The sequence below is a fragment of the Otolemur garnettii genome, unplaced genomic scaffold (assembly GCF_000181295.1).
Source record: "Otolemur garnettii isolate 467f Iridium unplaced genomic scaffold, OtoGar3 scaffold00020, whole genome shotgun sequence".
NCBI classification, from domain to species: Eukaryota; Metazoa; Chordata; class Mammalia; order Primates; family Galagidae; genus Otolemur; species Otolemur garnettii.
The window spans coordinates 14,638,277-14,652,811 of record NW_003852415.1 but is presented as its reverse complement, the minus strand read 5'-3'; the positions used below and the strand labels follow the sequence as shown (position 1 = coordinate 14,652,811).

General features: G+C 41.9%; 1 protein-coding gene across 3 annotated transcripts in view; it reads left to right on the top strand.

Moving 5' to 3' along the window:
• The window catches only part of PTPN21 (protein tyrosine phosphatase, non-receptor type 21), an 84,454-nt gene that overhangs the window by 52,363 nt on the left and 17,556 nt on the right, over positions 1-14,535 (top strand). For all 3 annotated transcript variants that reach the window (XM_003786968.3, XM_023511577.1, XM_023511578.1), the window contains 2 exons: positions 10,145-10,205; positions 11,685-11,769. In XM_003786968.3, coding sequence (XP_003787016.1) covers positions 10,145-10,205; positions 11,685-11,769 — 146 coding nt within the window. The remainder of the gene's footprint in view (positions 1-10,144; positions 10,206-11,684; positions 11,770-14,535) is intronic.

Below are 14,535 nucleotides of genomic sequence, written 5' to 3'. Positions count from 1 at the left end.
AAAAAAAAAAAAAAATGTCATCATCATGTTGCATATATTGTATCTGTATAAGGAACATCTGATTCTTTGAAAAATGGAATAATTGTATTTAAAGGACTATTTTCCAAAATTTATTTTTAATCTCTGTATAACCAATAGATTATGGCAGCCACTTTCCATGAACTGTTCTTATGTAATTATTTATAATTTGTTCATGGGAAACCAGTCTCAGCATTGTTTCCCACATAAAGTAAATGAAGCTTTTAATATGAACTTTTAAAATTACAATGGGCAACAAAACTGAATATAACTGATTTTTATGGCCATTTCTTTTAAAGTTCTCAGAGTAGATTATTTAGGTCATGTTCAGTGTTAATGATTCTTTTTTTTTTTTTTTGAGATGGAGTCTCACTTTATCTGGCGTCACAGCTCACAGCAACCTCCAACTCCTGGGCTTAGGCGATTCTCTTGCCACAGCCTCCTGAGTAGCTGGGACTACAGGCACCTGCCAGAATGCCTGGCTATTTTTTGTTGTTGTTGTTGCAGTTTGGCCAGGGAGGGCCGGGTTTGAGCCTGCCACCCTCGGTATATGGGGCTGGCACCCTACCCACTGAGCCACAGGTGCCGCCCAAGGCTGGTTTTTTTTTTTTTGTTGTTGTTGTTGTCATTATTGTTTGACAGGCCCAGGCTGGATTTGAACCAGCCAGCTCTGGTGTATGTTGCTGGCACCCTAGCCGCTGAGCCACAGGCGCCGAGCCAAGTGTTGATGATTCTGAAGTACTGGTAGACTTGTTCTTAGTACTTAGTACTTAGTATCCACAAGGATAGCTCAAGTGTGATGGGTGTTTAACAAAACTGCACTTTGGGAGGCTGAGTGGGGGATTGTCTGAGTTCACAGGTTTAAGACCAGCCTGAGAAGAGCCAGATCCTATCTCTAAAAGTAGTGAGATGTTGTGGTGGGCACCTGTAGTCCCAGCTTCTGGGGAGGCTGAGACAAGAGAATTGCTTGAGCCCAGGAGTTTGAGGTTGCTCTGATCTGTGACACCATGGCACACTACTGAGGGTGAAAAATGAAACTCTGTCTCAAAAAACAAACAAACAAACAAAAAACCTCTGCAGCTGACCTGGACCTGGACAGTGCATCCTAGATGCTGGTTCAGGCAGGGGTAACTGGTGGCTCTCAGAGCATCCCGTTTATCCCCAGTCCTGATCTATAATCTAATAGTGTTTGGAGTGGCCTATGTGATTCATCTAACTTTGACCCAGATTGACTGTATTTTACTATTTATACAATGGCATGAACCAATAGTCTCACCCCTGCCCACTCAATAAGGCAGTTTAGGTAACAGAATCATCTTTTTATGTCACTCAAGCCTTAAAAATGTTAGGTAGATACAATCTCTTTTCTTGTTTGTGTTAAATTGTAAAGTGGGGGTAATGGGACCTTTATTTAACATTCCTTTAGGGTTGGATTAGGAATTATAAATGAGATAATGTCAATGTACTAGGTCAAAAGCTGCTTTTAACCACCTCTGTTCACCCCAAGCCTCAGAACTGATCACTCTCCCCAATTTATGTGACAAAAAGCCTAGAAGAGAGAAGGTATCTTGAGAGGGTCCTTGGTAAAAGGGCCTTTTTTCTCCTCTGTCTGTAGGGGAAGGGCAGGATGGGATTCTCCACCTTTATGCTCCAACCTTTAAACCAAATGAGAGAGGGCTAAAGAGGCTTTCTCCAGGGGATGCTTGGTTTTCAGTCTGTGGCAGGCAGCTTCCTGAGCACTGTGAGAGAGTTAGTGAGCATTCTGCAGACCAGGGCTCCTGGTGAACATAGAGCCAGGGTCCACTTTGCTCCTGGAGACTTTTATGATCAGGAGACTGGAGCAGGTCCTGCCTAGAAAAGGAAAAGGGTTACTCTCCCTTTTTTTAGGCCTGCGGCAGGGCTCAAGGAGACTGTGAACATCCCTGGAAGAAGATGGACCAGCCCTGTTCTGTCCAGTCTTCTGGGCCCCTAGAGGTGCAGAGAGGATCCAGTGGTTCCCACAGACTCATGTGAACCAGCAGGGCAGTAATGGGGGTGAGCTGAGGAGCAGCCACAAGGTCAAACAGTGAATCTCTCTCTGGGTGTGGGGACATAGGCCTCTGGTAAGGCTGAAGAGAGGCAGCTTCCTTTCTAAGTAGGTTCTCATATAGATAAAGATCAGTATCACCCTAAAAAACCCCACATGTCCTGGGGCTAGGGAGAAGCCCAGCATCAGTATTCCCACTTACCCTAGGTGATCTCTGCCAGCTTTTTTCCTCTCCCTGCCTGCCGTGCCAAGGAGCAACCCAAGGTGGGGGCCATAGGGCCAGGCATTTCATGGCCAAAACAGTGACCTTCAGCCTGAATATGGGGCTCTGGCTACGCTAGTGTAGGGAGGGAGAAGAACTTTTGTTCTTACCCTTACTAAACTCAAGAGGCAAGTTACCAAGATAGGCATTTACTGGGTATTTCCACCATCCAGTGTATTTTTTGTTCATTAAAAATCTCACTCTCAGGCCGAGTGCAATGGAATCCTAGCACTCTGGGAGGCTGAGGTGGGTGGATTGCTTGAGCTTAGGAGTTCTAGACCAACCTGAGCAAGAGCAAGATCCTGTCTCTATAGCCAGGTATTGTGGCTTGTGTCTGTATTCCCAGTTGTTTGGGGGGCTGAGGCAAAAGGATCACTTGAGCCCAGGAGTTTGAGGTTGCTGTGAGCTATATGCCATGGCACTCTACCAAGTGTGACAAAGTGAGACTCTGTCTCAAAAAAATAAATAAGTAAATAAAATCTCACTCATCTTCACTAGCTATAAATATATAAATATATATATGTAAAAATAAAAGAAATTAGCTTGACCATAAATGCTTAGTGAAGAACACCAATTTTAGTCGTTAGTCACCATGTCATTCATTTGCTCAACAAACATTTGAGGGCTTCCTATGTGCCAAGTACCAGTGATACTATGGCGTGTCTTCCTGCCTCCATGGCGCTTACAAATTAGTTGGGACTGGGGAGGGGATCAGGTCAATCATTGTTAGATGCCTGTGGTCAGGAATCTGACAGACCTGCCTGGTTCAGATGCCGGTTCTGCTACTTGTTTGCCACATGACCAGGAGTGATTTACTTAATCTAAGTTTCAGTTTCCTTATCTGTAAAATGAGGATAATAACTGGAACTCCCTTACAGGGTTGGTGTTCAGATTCCATGAGATAATTATGTGCAGTTTAAATAAGCAATATAATTGATTATACTTAAGCTGGCAAACTTTTTTTTTTTGAAACAGAGCCTCAAGCTGTCCTCCTGGGTAGAGTGCTGTGACAGCACAGCTCACAGCAACCTCCAACTCCTGGGCTCAAGCGAGTCTCCTGCCTCAGCCTCCTAAGTAGCTGGGACCACAGGCGCCGGCCACAGTGCTCGGCTATTTTTTTTTTTTTTTTTTTTTTTTGGTTGCAGCCATAATTGTTGTTTGGCGGGCCTGGGCTGGATTCAAACCCACCACCTTAGGTGTATGTGGCTGGCGCCTTAGCCACTTGAGCCACAGGCGCCGAGCCAAACTTTTTTTTTAAGAGATGGGGTCTTCCTATGTTGCCCAGGCTGTAGTGCAGTGGCTGTTCATAGCACCATCATAGTGCACTACAGCCTTGAACTCCTTCCATGGCTTGAGCTGTCCTCCTGCCTCAGTCAGTCTCCCAAGTAGCTAGGACAATAAGCCTGGGCCACTGCTCCTGGCTCAGCCTTTTTTCTTCTTCAGTGCACATTTTCTTCTGACTTCTTTACCTATTTAATTTTTATCAGCACCCACCTACATAGTTACTGCCCCAGAAATTTGGAAAGCATAACCAATAGTTAAATCATTTTCTCTTCTATGCCATGTTGAGGATAGCTGGTTTCTGAGTAAGCTGCATTTATAAAAAACAATGCCAAAAAGAAAGACGAGGTTAAAATATTAGAACTGGTGAGTCTGCCTAGGTTAAAGCAACATAGCAGGTAGTAACTAGATGACTCACCACTTGGTTTGTGTTTAGCAGAACTGGCTTCAGCAGTGGGCAGTTTGCACCTCCACATGGGGCACTACCAGCAGGGTGCCAAGATAGCTATTGTGGGGAGGAGTTGCTGCCTGTGCTCTGCATCCTTGGATTTTGTGTTTCACACACTTAAGTTTTAGTTTTGCCTCAGACTGAGTAACTATGGATGTTTGGGGATTTATTGATAGAAGATTCTATCTATAAAGATAGAATAAACAACTCTTTCTCCCTATTTCTGAATTTATGGTACCTTAAAAGTTCAGCCTAATCTGAGAGATCTGAAGGTGATCAAGGGTATCTAAATAGGGTCAGAGGAGATCAAACTCTCACTCTTTGCTGATGATATGATCCTATATCTGGAAAATCCCACGGACTCAACTACAGAACTCTTAGAAGTGATCAAGGAATACAGCAGCATCTCAGGATACAAAATCAAGACTTACAAATCAGTAGCTTTTATATATACCAACAATAGTCAAACTGAAAATATAGTCAGGAACTCTGTTCCTTTAACAGTAGTGCCAAAGAAGATGAAATATCTGGGAATTTACCTAACAAAGGATGTGAAAGATCTGTATAAAGAGAATTATGAAACTCTGAGGAAACAAATAGCTAAAGATGTTAAGAAATGGAAAAACATACCATGCTCATGGCTGGGAAGAATCAACATTGTTAAAACGTCCATACTACCCAAAGCAAGCTACAGATTTAATGCAATCCCTATTAAAATACCCTTGTCATACTTTAAAGAGCTTGAAAAAATAGTGCTTCGTTTTATATGGAATCAGAAAAAAACCTCAAATAGCAAATACATTACTCAGAAATAAACACAAATCAGGAGGTATCACATTACAGACTTCAGGCTATACTATAAATCTACAGTGATCAAAACATTATGGTACTGGCACAAAAACAGAGAGGTAGATGTGTGGAACAGAATAGAGAACCAAGAGATGAACCCAACTACTTATCATCATTTGATCTTCGATAAGCCTATCAAAAACATTCAGTGGTAGAAAGACTCCCTATTTAACAAATGGTGCTGGGTGAACTGGCTGGCAACCTGTAGACTAAGACTGAAACTGGACCCCCACCTTTCACCATTAACAAAAATTGATTCTCACTGGATAAAAGATTTAAACTTAAGACATGAAACTATAACAATACTAGAACAGAGTGCAGGGAAAACACCTGAAGAAAGCAGCCTGGGAGAATATTTTATGAGGAGGAACCCCCAGGCAATTGAAGCAACACCAAAAATACATTACTGGGATCTGATCAAACTAAAAAGCTTCTGCACAGCCAAGAACACAGTACATAAAGTAAACAGACAACCTTCAAAATGGGAGATTTTGCAGGTTATGCTTCTTCTTCTTTTTTTTTTTTTTGAGACAGAGCCTCAAGCTATCCCCCTGGGTAGAGTGCTATGGCATCACAGCTCACAGCAACCTCCAACTCCTGGGCTCAAGCAAGTCTCCTGCCTCAGCCTCCCAAGTTGCTGGGACCACAGGTGCCTGCCACAATGCCCAGCTATTTTTTTGGTTGCAGCCATCATTGTTGTTTTTGCGGGCCCGGGCTGGATTCGAACTCACCACCTTAGGTGTATGTGGCTGGCACCTTAGCCACTTGAGCCACAGGCACTGAGCCCAGGTTATACTTCTGATAAAGGTCTGATAACTAGAATCCACAGAGAACTCAAACTAATCAATAAGAAAAGAACAAATAACCTCATTTCTGTGTAGGCAAGAGACTTGAACAGAAAATTCTCTGATGAAGACAGGCGCACAGCCTACAAACACATGAAAAACCACTCGTCATCTTTAATCATCAGAGAAATGCAAATCAAAACCACTTTGATATATCATCCAACTCCAGTAAGATTAACCCACATAACAAAATCCCAAAACTACAGATGTTGGCATGGATGCAGAGAGAAGGGAACACTTCTACACTGCTGGTGGGAATGCAAGCTAATAATTTCTTTCTTTTTGGAAAGAAATTTGGAGAATACTCAAGGAACTACAAATAGACCTACCAACGATCCTGCAATTCCTCTATTCCTCATATTTTACAATAATGACATTTCCACCAGAATGTTTATTGCAGCCCAATTCATAATTGCCAAGATATGGAAACAGCCAAGTGTCCATCAACCCATGAATGGATTAACAAGTTTTGATATATATACACCATGGAATACCATGCAGCCATAAAAAGATGGAGACTTCACATCTTTTATGTTTACCTGGATGGAGCTGGAACATACTCTTCTTAGTAAATTATCTCAGGAATGGGGAAAAAAAAAAGGATCCAATGTACTCAGTACTACTATGAAATCAATATATAATCACCTACACATTCATATAAAGGGTAAAATATAACTACAGTCCAGAAAGTAGAAGGGAAGAGGAGAGAGAGAGGAGGGAGGAGGTAGGAGGAAGGAGGGCATTTGGGGAGGAACCTCACCTAATGTGCGTGATGCAATGGTACATTTAAAAACCATTAAGAAAAGAGTGTAATTGTCAGGCGGTGCCTGTGGCTCAGTGGGTAGGGCACCGGCCCCATATACTGAGGGTGGCAGGTTCCACCCCAGCCCTGGTCAAAACTGCAACAACAACAAGAAAAAAAAAAATAGCATTGTGGCAGGTACCTGTAGTCCCAACTACTTGGGAGGCTGAGGCAAGAGAATAGCCTAAGCCCAGGAGTTGCAGGTTGCTGTGAGCTGTGAGGCCACAGTATTCTACCAAGGGTGATAAAGTGAGACTCTGTCTCTAAAAAAAAAAAAAGAAAAAAAGAGTATAATTGTCTTACCACAACAAGTAAGCAAGGATGAAGGATGTGTTCAATGTAAGCATTTCACACCATATATCAAATCAGTACACTGAACCCCATAAATGCATCAATGTACACAGTTATGATTTAATAAAAAAAAATAATAACTAAAAGAGTAGAATTAGTATATTCCTAACACGAAATGATAAATGCTTGAGGTACCTCAATTACCCTGATTTGATTAATACATACTGTATGCCTGTATCAAAACATCACATCTACCATATAAATATATACAATTATTATATGCTTATAATAATTAAAAGTTTAAAATAAAAAGTTCAGTCTACTGTGAGAGTGAGTCTCTGAGAGACTGAACATAAAGGTTAGGACCTAGTTTGTCTAAACCTAGTCTTGACAATGGAAAACAACCAGGAACGATGGATTTCAAGGCTAGAAAACATAGTGTCCTCAAATTCTGGACAACAATTTTAAGAAATACATTAATGTGCAGTTAAGGAGTATTTCAAAAACAAAACAAAAAAGTCCAGGCCCATCATGCAGAATTATTGCTCCAAAATAAATACTGGAAGAATGGGACATCCTTTGGAAAACAGACTTTTTTTCCTCTTTCTTTCTTTCTTTTTTTTTGAGACAGAGGCTCAAGCTATAGCCCTGGGTAGAGTGCTGTGGCATTACAGCTCACAGCTACCTCCAACTCTTGGGCTTAAACAATTCTCTTGCCTCATTCTCCCAAGTACCTGGGACTATAGGCATCTCCCACAATGCCCAGCTATTTTTTTGTTGTTATTGCTGTTGTCTTTGTTGTTTTAGCTGTCCTGGGATGGGTTTGAACCCTCCAGCCTCTGTGTATGTGGCCACTGCCCTCTTTTTTTTTTTTTTAAAGACAGTCTCGTTTGGTCACCCTTGGTAGAGTGCCATAGCATCTTAACTCACATCAACCTAAAACTCGTGGCTTCAAGTGATCCTCTTGCCTCAGCCTCCCAAGTAGGTGGGACTATAAACACCCACCACAGTGCCTGGCTATTTTTACTCATTAAATGGATTTCTGGCTCAGGCTGGTCTTAAACCTGTGAGCTTAGGCAGTCTACCTGCCTTGACCTCCCAAGTGCTGGGATTACAGGCATGAGCTACTGCACCCAGCCAGGCATTTATTTTTCATCAACAACCTGATGATAATGAAAGGAAATTATTGTATTTATTTTTTATTATTTATTCATTTATTTTTTGAGACAGAGTCTTATTCTGTTGCCCAGGCTAGAGTGCCATTGCATCAGCCTAGCTCATAGTAACCTCAGATCCCTGGGTTCAAGTGATCCATCTGCCTCAGCTTCCCAAGTATTTGGGACTACATGTGCCTGCCACAATGCTTGACTAATTTTTTCAATTTTTAGTGGAAATGGGCTTACTCAGGCAGTCTAGAACCCCTCAGCTCAAGGGATCAGCCTGCCTTGGCCTTCTAAAGGGCTAGGATTATAGGTGTGAGCCACTGCACTTGGCCAGGAAATTATTTTAAAAAGTCAACTAGTAAAAGCAGTTGTAGTTACCTGATATTAAGTTCCTAATATGTCCCTGTTTTCTTTTTCTCTCAAAAGTTTGGTTGGGCAGCGCCTATGGCTCAGTGAATAGGGCGCTGGCCCCATATACCAAGGGTGGTGGGTTCAAACCCTGCCCCAGCCAAACTGCAACAAAAAAATAGCTGGGCATTGTGGCGGGTGCCTGTAGTCCCAGCTACTGGGGAAGCTGAGGCAAGAGAATCACCTAAGCCCAGGACTTGGAGGTTGTGAGCTGTGATACTACAGCACTATACCGAGGTGCTTTAATCTACCGATAAAGTGAGACTTTGTCTCTTAAAAAAAAAAAATTGTTAAAAAAAATAAGCTAGTATTCAGGGCTTGAATATAAGATACTTCTTATCAGAGTGCTAAGAATAATGTTAATTTGTAAGACATAGGCTTGATATTTTAAATTTTCTGATTAAATGATTTGAATGTTCTATTTGTGATGATGCATTTTTCTAGCAATTAGTCCTTAGAACACTATAAACAAAGGTCACAAAATATCTTTGCATCAATTATTAACTGTGTTGTATAAGGTCATGAGCCAAGGACAAATGGTAAAAGAAAAGAGCTTTCACGGCGTTACATCTTATCAACAAAGCCAAGAATCCAAGGTGTTTAGGTTCTTAGATCCTATTTGCACTTAAAAGTACACAAAAGAACAAAAAAAAATCTTGCTTCTGTTTGAAAACAGTGGTGGTTACACCTGGCTGTTCTAGTTCTTGTTCCTTTCTTACCTAATTGTTTCTTCAAAGATAGAACTTGCTATGTGAATAGTTTAAATCTCAGATTCACAGACAAATGTCAGTTAGTGGTCTTTTTTTTTTTTCCTGGCCGGGGCTGGGTTTGAATCCGCTACCTCAGGCCTATGGGGCTGGCACCCTGCTCCTTTGAGCCACAGGTGCTGGCCCCCCCGCCTTTTTTTTTTTAAACAGAATTTCACTTTATTGCCCTCAGTAGAGTGCTGTTGTGTCACAGCTCACAGCAACCTCCAGCTCTTGGTCTTAGGCAATTCTCTTGCCTCAGCCTTCTGAGTAGCTGGGACTACAGGCACCCACCACAATGCCTGGCTATTTTTTTGTTGCAGTTTGGCTGGGGTCAGGTTCGAACCTACCACCCTCTGTATATGGGGCCGGGCGCCCTACTCACTGAACCAGTGAGCGCCCCAGTTAGTGTTCTTTAATACTCTTAGTTGCTTTTAAAAACTGTATAATTAAAGCTGATCAGAGAGGAATTCCTTTCAAAGAAAGTGCCACAGGCCTGTTGAACCAAAATTTCTACTTTTTTGTTGTCCTTAACTTTCTTCCTTAGAGAAAATGTAGATTTTTAAGTCCCCATAATTATAAACGTATCTCTTCATCATGCTTGTGGTCTTGGTTAACAGACTTTTAGTGAAAGGAAGTTTATGCTGTTCCAGTGTCCTGGGCTGACAGCTAATGGTCATCCCGAGGACTGTTGATGCTCAGGGCTCACCCAGTACACTCTGGTGGTCCAGGGATAAGGCTCCCCAGGGAGCCTGAAACCACAGCGCATGGGCCAAGCAGTTGGGGCAGCAGGAAAGGGCCAAGGCCCCACAGGCTGACAGAGAATCTCCTTTCTTTTCTCTAATTTGTGATTGGGCTGGTTTATCTTTTTTGTCTAAGAAGGTTTATCATTTTACCTTCTTGTATCTTTTCTTTATAGAATTTGTGTGCGTGTACGTGTGTGCATATATGTGCACGTGTGTACGCATGGGTGTGTGCTCGTCTCAAGGACTTGTTCTTTTATAGGCAAACTCAGAGTGTCACAGTGAACCCCATCAGAAGGAGGTCTTCTTCAAGGATGTCTCTGGTAAGAAAAAAGGAAGATTGCTTTTTTGTCTTTTAATGATGTCATTCTCCTTATAAAATATGCTTTCAGTTGTGTTATTTTGGAGTTTGAACCATAAATTTGTGCTGATATCTGATTATTTTTAACTAGAGAAATGGTCCAACCTAGGATTTATATTATGATACATAATTTTAGGTCTAATCAAAAGTTAAAAACTCTGTTAGCCAAGAGTAATCATAAATTGTTATACATTTAAAATAATAGATGACTGTCTAGTAAGATTGACCGTACTATATGTAAGCCTCCTTTTTTTTTTTTTTTATTGAGACAGTCTTACTCTGTCACCCTGGATAGAGTGCTATGGCATCATAGCTCACAGCAACCTCAAATTCTTGGGATCAAGAGATTCTCTTGTCTTGGCCTCCCAAGTAGCTGGGACTAGAGTCACCCTCCTCAATGCTTGGCTAGGTTTTTCTATTTTTAGTAGGGGTGGGGGGGTCTCTGTCTTGCTCATACTGGTCTCAAACTCCTGACCTCAGGCTGTCCACCTCCTTCAGCCTCCTAGAGTGCTAGGATTAGAGGTGTGAGCCACCTCACCCAGATATATATATATGTATTATATATATGTATTATATATATATTTGTGACTATCCCTTCTTGCTCTTTATGAATGCAGATTTTCTTGTGCTATCTAATGTCCTTGGTTTCAGTGCATAGAGCTTAGAATTCCCATTTGGGCAAACATTGAAAATGATAGATATGGTAAAAGTGACTGTGTCTTCATGTTTATTTATTTTGGGGGGGGAGGGGCAGAGTCTCACTATGTTGCCCTCAGTATAGTGCTGTGGCATCACAGCTCACAGCAATCTCAAACACTTAGGCTTAAGTGATTCTCTTGCCTCACCCTCCTAGGTAACTGGGACTACAGATGCCTGCCAAAATGCCCAGCTGTTTTTTTGTTGCAGTTGTCATTGTTGTTTAGTTGTCATCATTTTGTTGGGCCGGGTTCGAACCCACCAGCCCTGGTGTTTGTGGCCGGCACCCCAGCCACTGGAGCTAGAGGCGCCAAGCCTTCATGTTTATTTTTATCTAACTCTTTAGAAGTCTTTTCTTTTTCTTTCTTTCTTTTTTTTTTTTTTTTGAGACAGAGTCTCATTTTGTCGACCTTGGTAGAGTGCTGTGGCATCACAGCTCACCGCAAACTCAAACTCTTGGGCTTAAGTGATTCTTTTGCCTCAGCCTCCCAAGTAGCTAGGACTACAGATACCCATCACAACTCCTGGCTATTATTTGGTTGCAGTCATCATTGTTGTTTAGCTGGTCGGGGCCAGGTTTGAACTACCCAGCCTGGGTGTATTTGGCTGGCTTCCTGCCCACCGAGCTATGGCCGCCGCTCCTTTTAGAAGTCTTTTAATGCAGGGAATGAATTCAGCAGAGAATGACTTTATCTGTGTTGCATGGGTAATACTTTTTAACCCCATTTCCAACACTATTTCTTAGCCGAAACCTCAGCCCTACGTGATGCCTCCCCCACCCCCGCTGCACTATAATGGACATTATACGGAACCATATGCTTCTTCCCAAGGTAAAGTACACAATTTCTGCAATGCCTTCCTTACATAGTTACTACTATGAATAAATCTGTGAAGACTGAGAGCTCTTGAAACCTGAATAGTTTGGGGGGGAACTTAATCCCAACATTGTCATGGCAATAGCCATTATATTCAAGTGATTGGATATTTGTAAAATAAACATTTAGCATCAAATTCTGATGCTCAGATAATCCCAAATTTAGCGAAAGGGAATTTAATCAGGCTAGTTCTTATGTCCTTTTAATACCCCCCCCCCCCCCATTAGCCATTAAATGCTTCCTTACTTTCTGGTGAAAGATGTCCCAGTCTTGCTGTGTTTTTTTCCCACCAGAGACTATCCCATTGTTAGAGTTTAAATAATTGATTACTGTGGCCTTCACATGAGAAGTATAGCAAACTGTATTTACAACAGTGCCCCCAAAGCCGATAGCCAGGCAGTCATTTAACATTTACTCTATAGTCTCTGTGTACGACTATACCAAAGGCCAGGAAGGTTTAGGCACATGAGTAATTCTACGTCTTCTGTTTCTATTTCTATTTATTTATTTGTTGTTGTTGTTGTTGCAGTTTGGCTTGGGCTAGGTTTGAACCCACCACCCTTGGTAAATGGGATCGGTGCCCTACTCACAGAGCCACAGGTGCCGCCCTATATTTCTATTTTATTTTTATTATTTATTTAGCTTTTAAATTTATTTAATTAATTAATTTATTTATTTATTTGAGACAGAGTCTTACTCTGTTGTCCTAGGTAGAGTACTGTAGCCTTAAAACTTACAGCAACCTCAAACTCTTGGGCTTGAGCAATCCTCTTGCTTCAGTCTCCCAAATAGCTGAAACTACACGTACCCACCACCATGCCTGGCTAGTTTTTCCATTTTTAGTAGAGACAGGGTCTAGCTCTTGCTCAGGCTGCTCTTGAACCTCTGACTACAAGCAATCCACCTGCCTTGGCCTCCCAGAGTGCTAGGATTACAAGTATGAGCTACCGTGCCCAGCCTTATCATTATTATTATTATTATGTATTGTTACCAATAATACACAACCTGATATCTTCAGTACAGGATCTCTTTCTGTGATTCAGGCACCATCATAGTCACTTACAACCTTGAACGCCTGGGCTCAAGTGATCCTCCTGTCTCAGCCACCACACCTGGCTAATTTCAAAATAATTTTTGTAGATAAGGGATCTCAATATGTTGGTCTGAGTAGACTTCAACTCCTGGCTTTAAGTGATGCTCTCCCCTTGGCCTCCCATAATGTTGGTATTACAGACATGAGCCCCTGCACTGGTCCTGAATCTTTAGAAGCTTAGAATTTAGTGGGGGCAAAGAGGAGAGATAAGTGCACAAATGACTTGAATACAAAAGGAATTTGAAACAAAAAAAAGGAACTTGATTGTTTAACTGAGAGAAGGCATGCAATTACTGTGCTGTTTCCTAGAAGAAAGATTCATATTGTTGGGGAGATTGAGAAGAAATTTCTGGACCTTGAAAGATGAGTGGATTTTAGCAGGTAGAAAAGTGAATACTTGACTGGGATTGCTGCTCCTGGGTTTAGGGGATAGTGAATGCTGTGGTAGAGAGTGAAGAAGCGGGTGTTTAAGAGAGTAGAGGGGTCCAGTTGCCTTTTCATGTAGGGAATAATGCACAAAGGGCCCAGAAAGTAGGTTGTGACTGTACGTGTGTCATTTGCACCAGCCCTTATGCGCAAATATAAGAATTTTCATGCATTGAGGTGGGCAGTACAGAGCATTGCTTTAGGGTGTGGATTCTGCGAGCATCCAGCTCAGATGTTTTTTATTTCTTCCCTATCCTCTCTTCCTTCTGCTCTGTTCCTTTGTAGTACTCGGAATTCCAGCCACTCTCATTTCGGGACAAGGCTGTCCTCTGCAAGGGTCTCTCTCTACTGCTTATTCAAGTTCCTCAGTCTGTAGGCATCCAAATATATATATATATTTTGCTCTCCTCTCTTTTAACTATGATTTATTTTTTCTTTTATTTATTAATTTATCTTTTTGAGACAGAGTTTGGCTCTTTTGCCTGTGCTTGAGTGCAGTGGTGTCATCCTAGCTCCCAGCAACCTTAGACTCCTATGCTTAAGCAGTCCTCTTGCCTCAGCCTTCAGAATGCTGGGACTACAAGTATGTGCCACGACACTCAGCTAATTTTTCTTATTATTTTGTAGAGATAGGATCTTGCTACATTGCTCAGGCTGGTCTTGAACTCCTGACCTCAAATAATCCTCCTGTTTTGTCCTCCCAAAATGCTGGGATCACAGGTGCAAACCACTACTCTAAGGCTTTCTTCTTTTTCACTCACTTCTTCTGAGAGGACCCTCAGTGTGCTCCTTCTGCTGGTTGGTGACCCACTTGCCTTTGCCTTTAGGCTAATGCTGCTCTCTCTAGGTCCCCAGCACCCCTAGATTCTCCTCTGTCCAGTTTAAGGATTTGCTCCATCTTGAAAATCTGTTTTAAAATCTCTTCCACAGTAGCCTCAGCCACATTTGAAATTTCATCAAGGACAACCATCAAATCTATATTTTCCTCAGTCCTGGGCTCCAGCCCCATGTTTCCAGCCATGCGATAAGTTGTCAGGACAGTCATGATAGCTTGTGTGTGTGAAGCCTTCATGCAGCACTGGGCTTATGGTAGGTAGCACTTAGTAAACAGTACCCCCTATGAAGACTTGCTGGAAATTAAAAGAACAAATTGGAACTTCACACTCTACTTGACAAGCCTGCCCCATTTCTTGTGTTCCTTA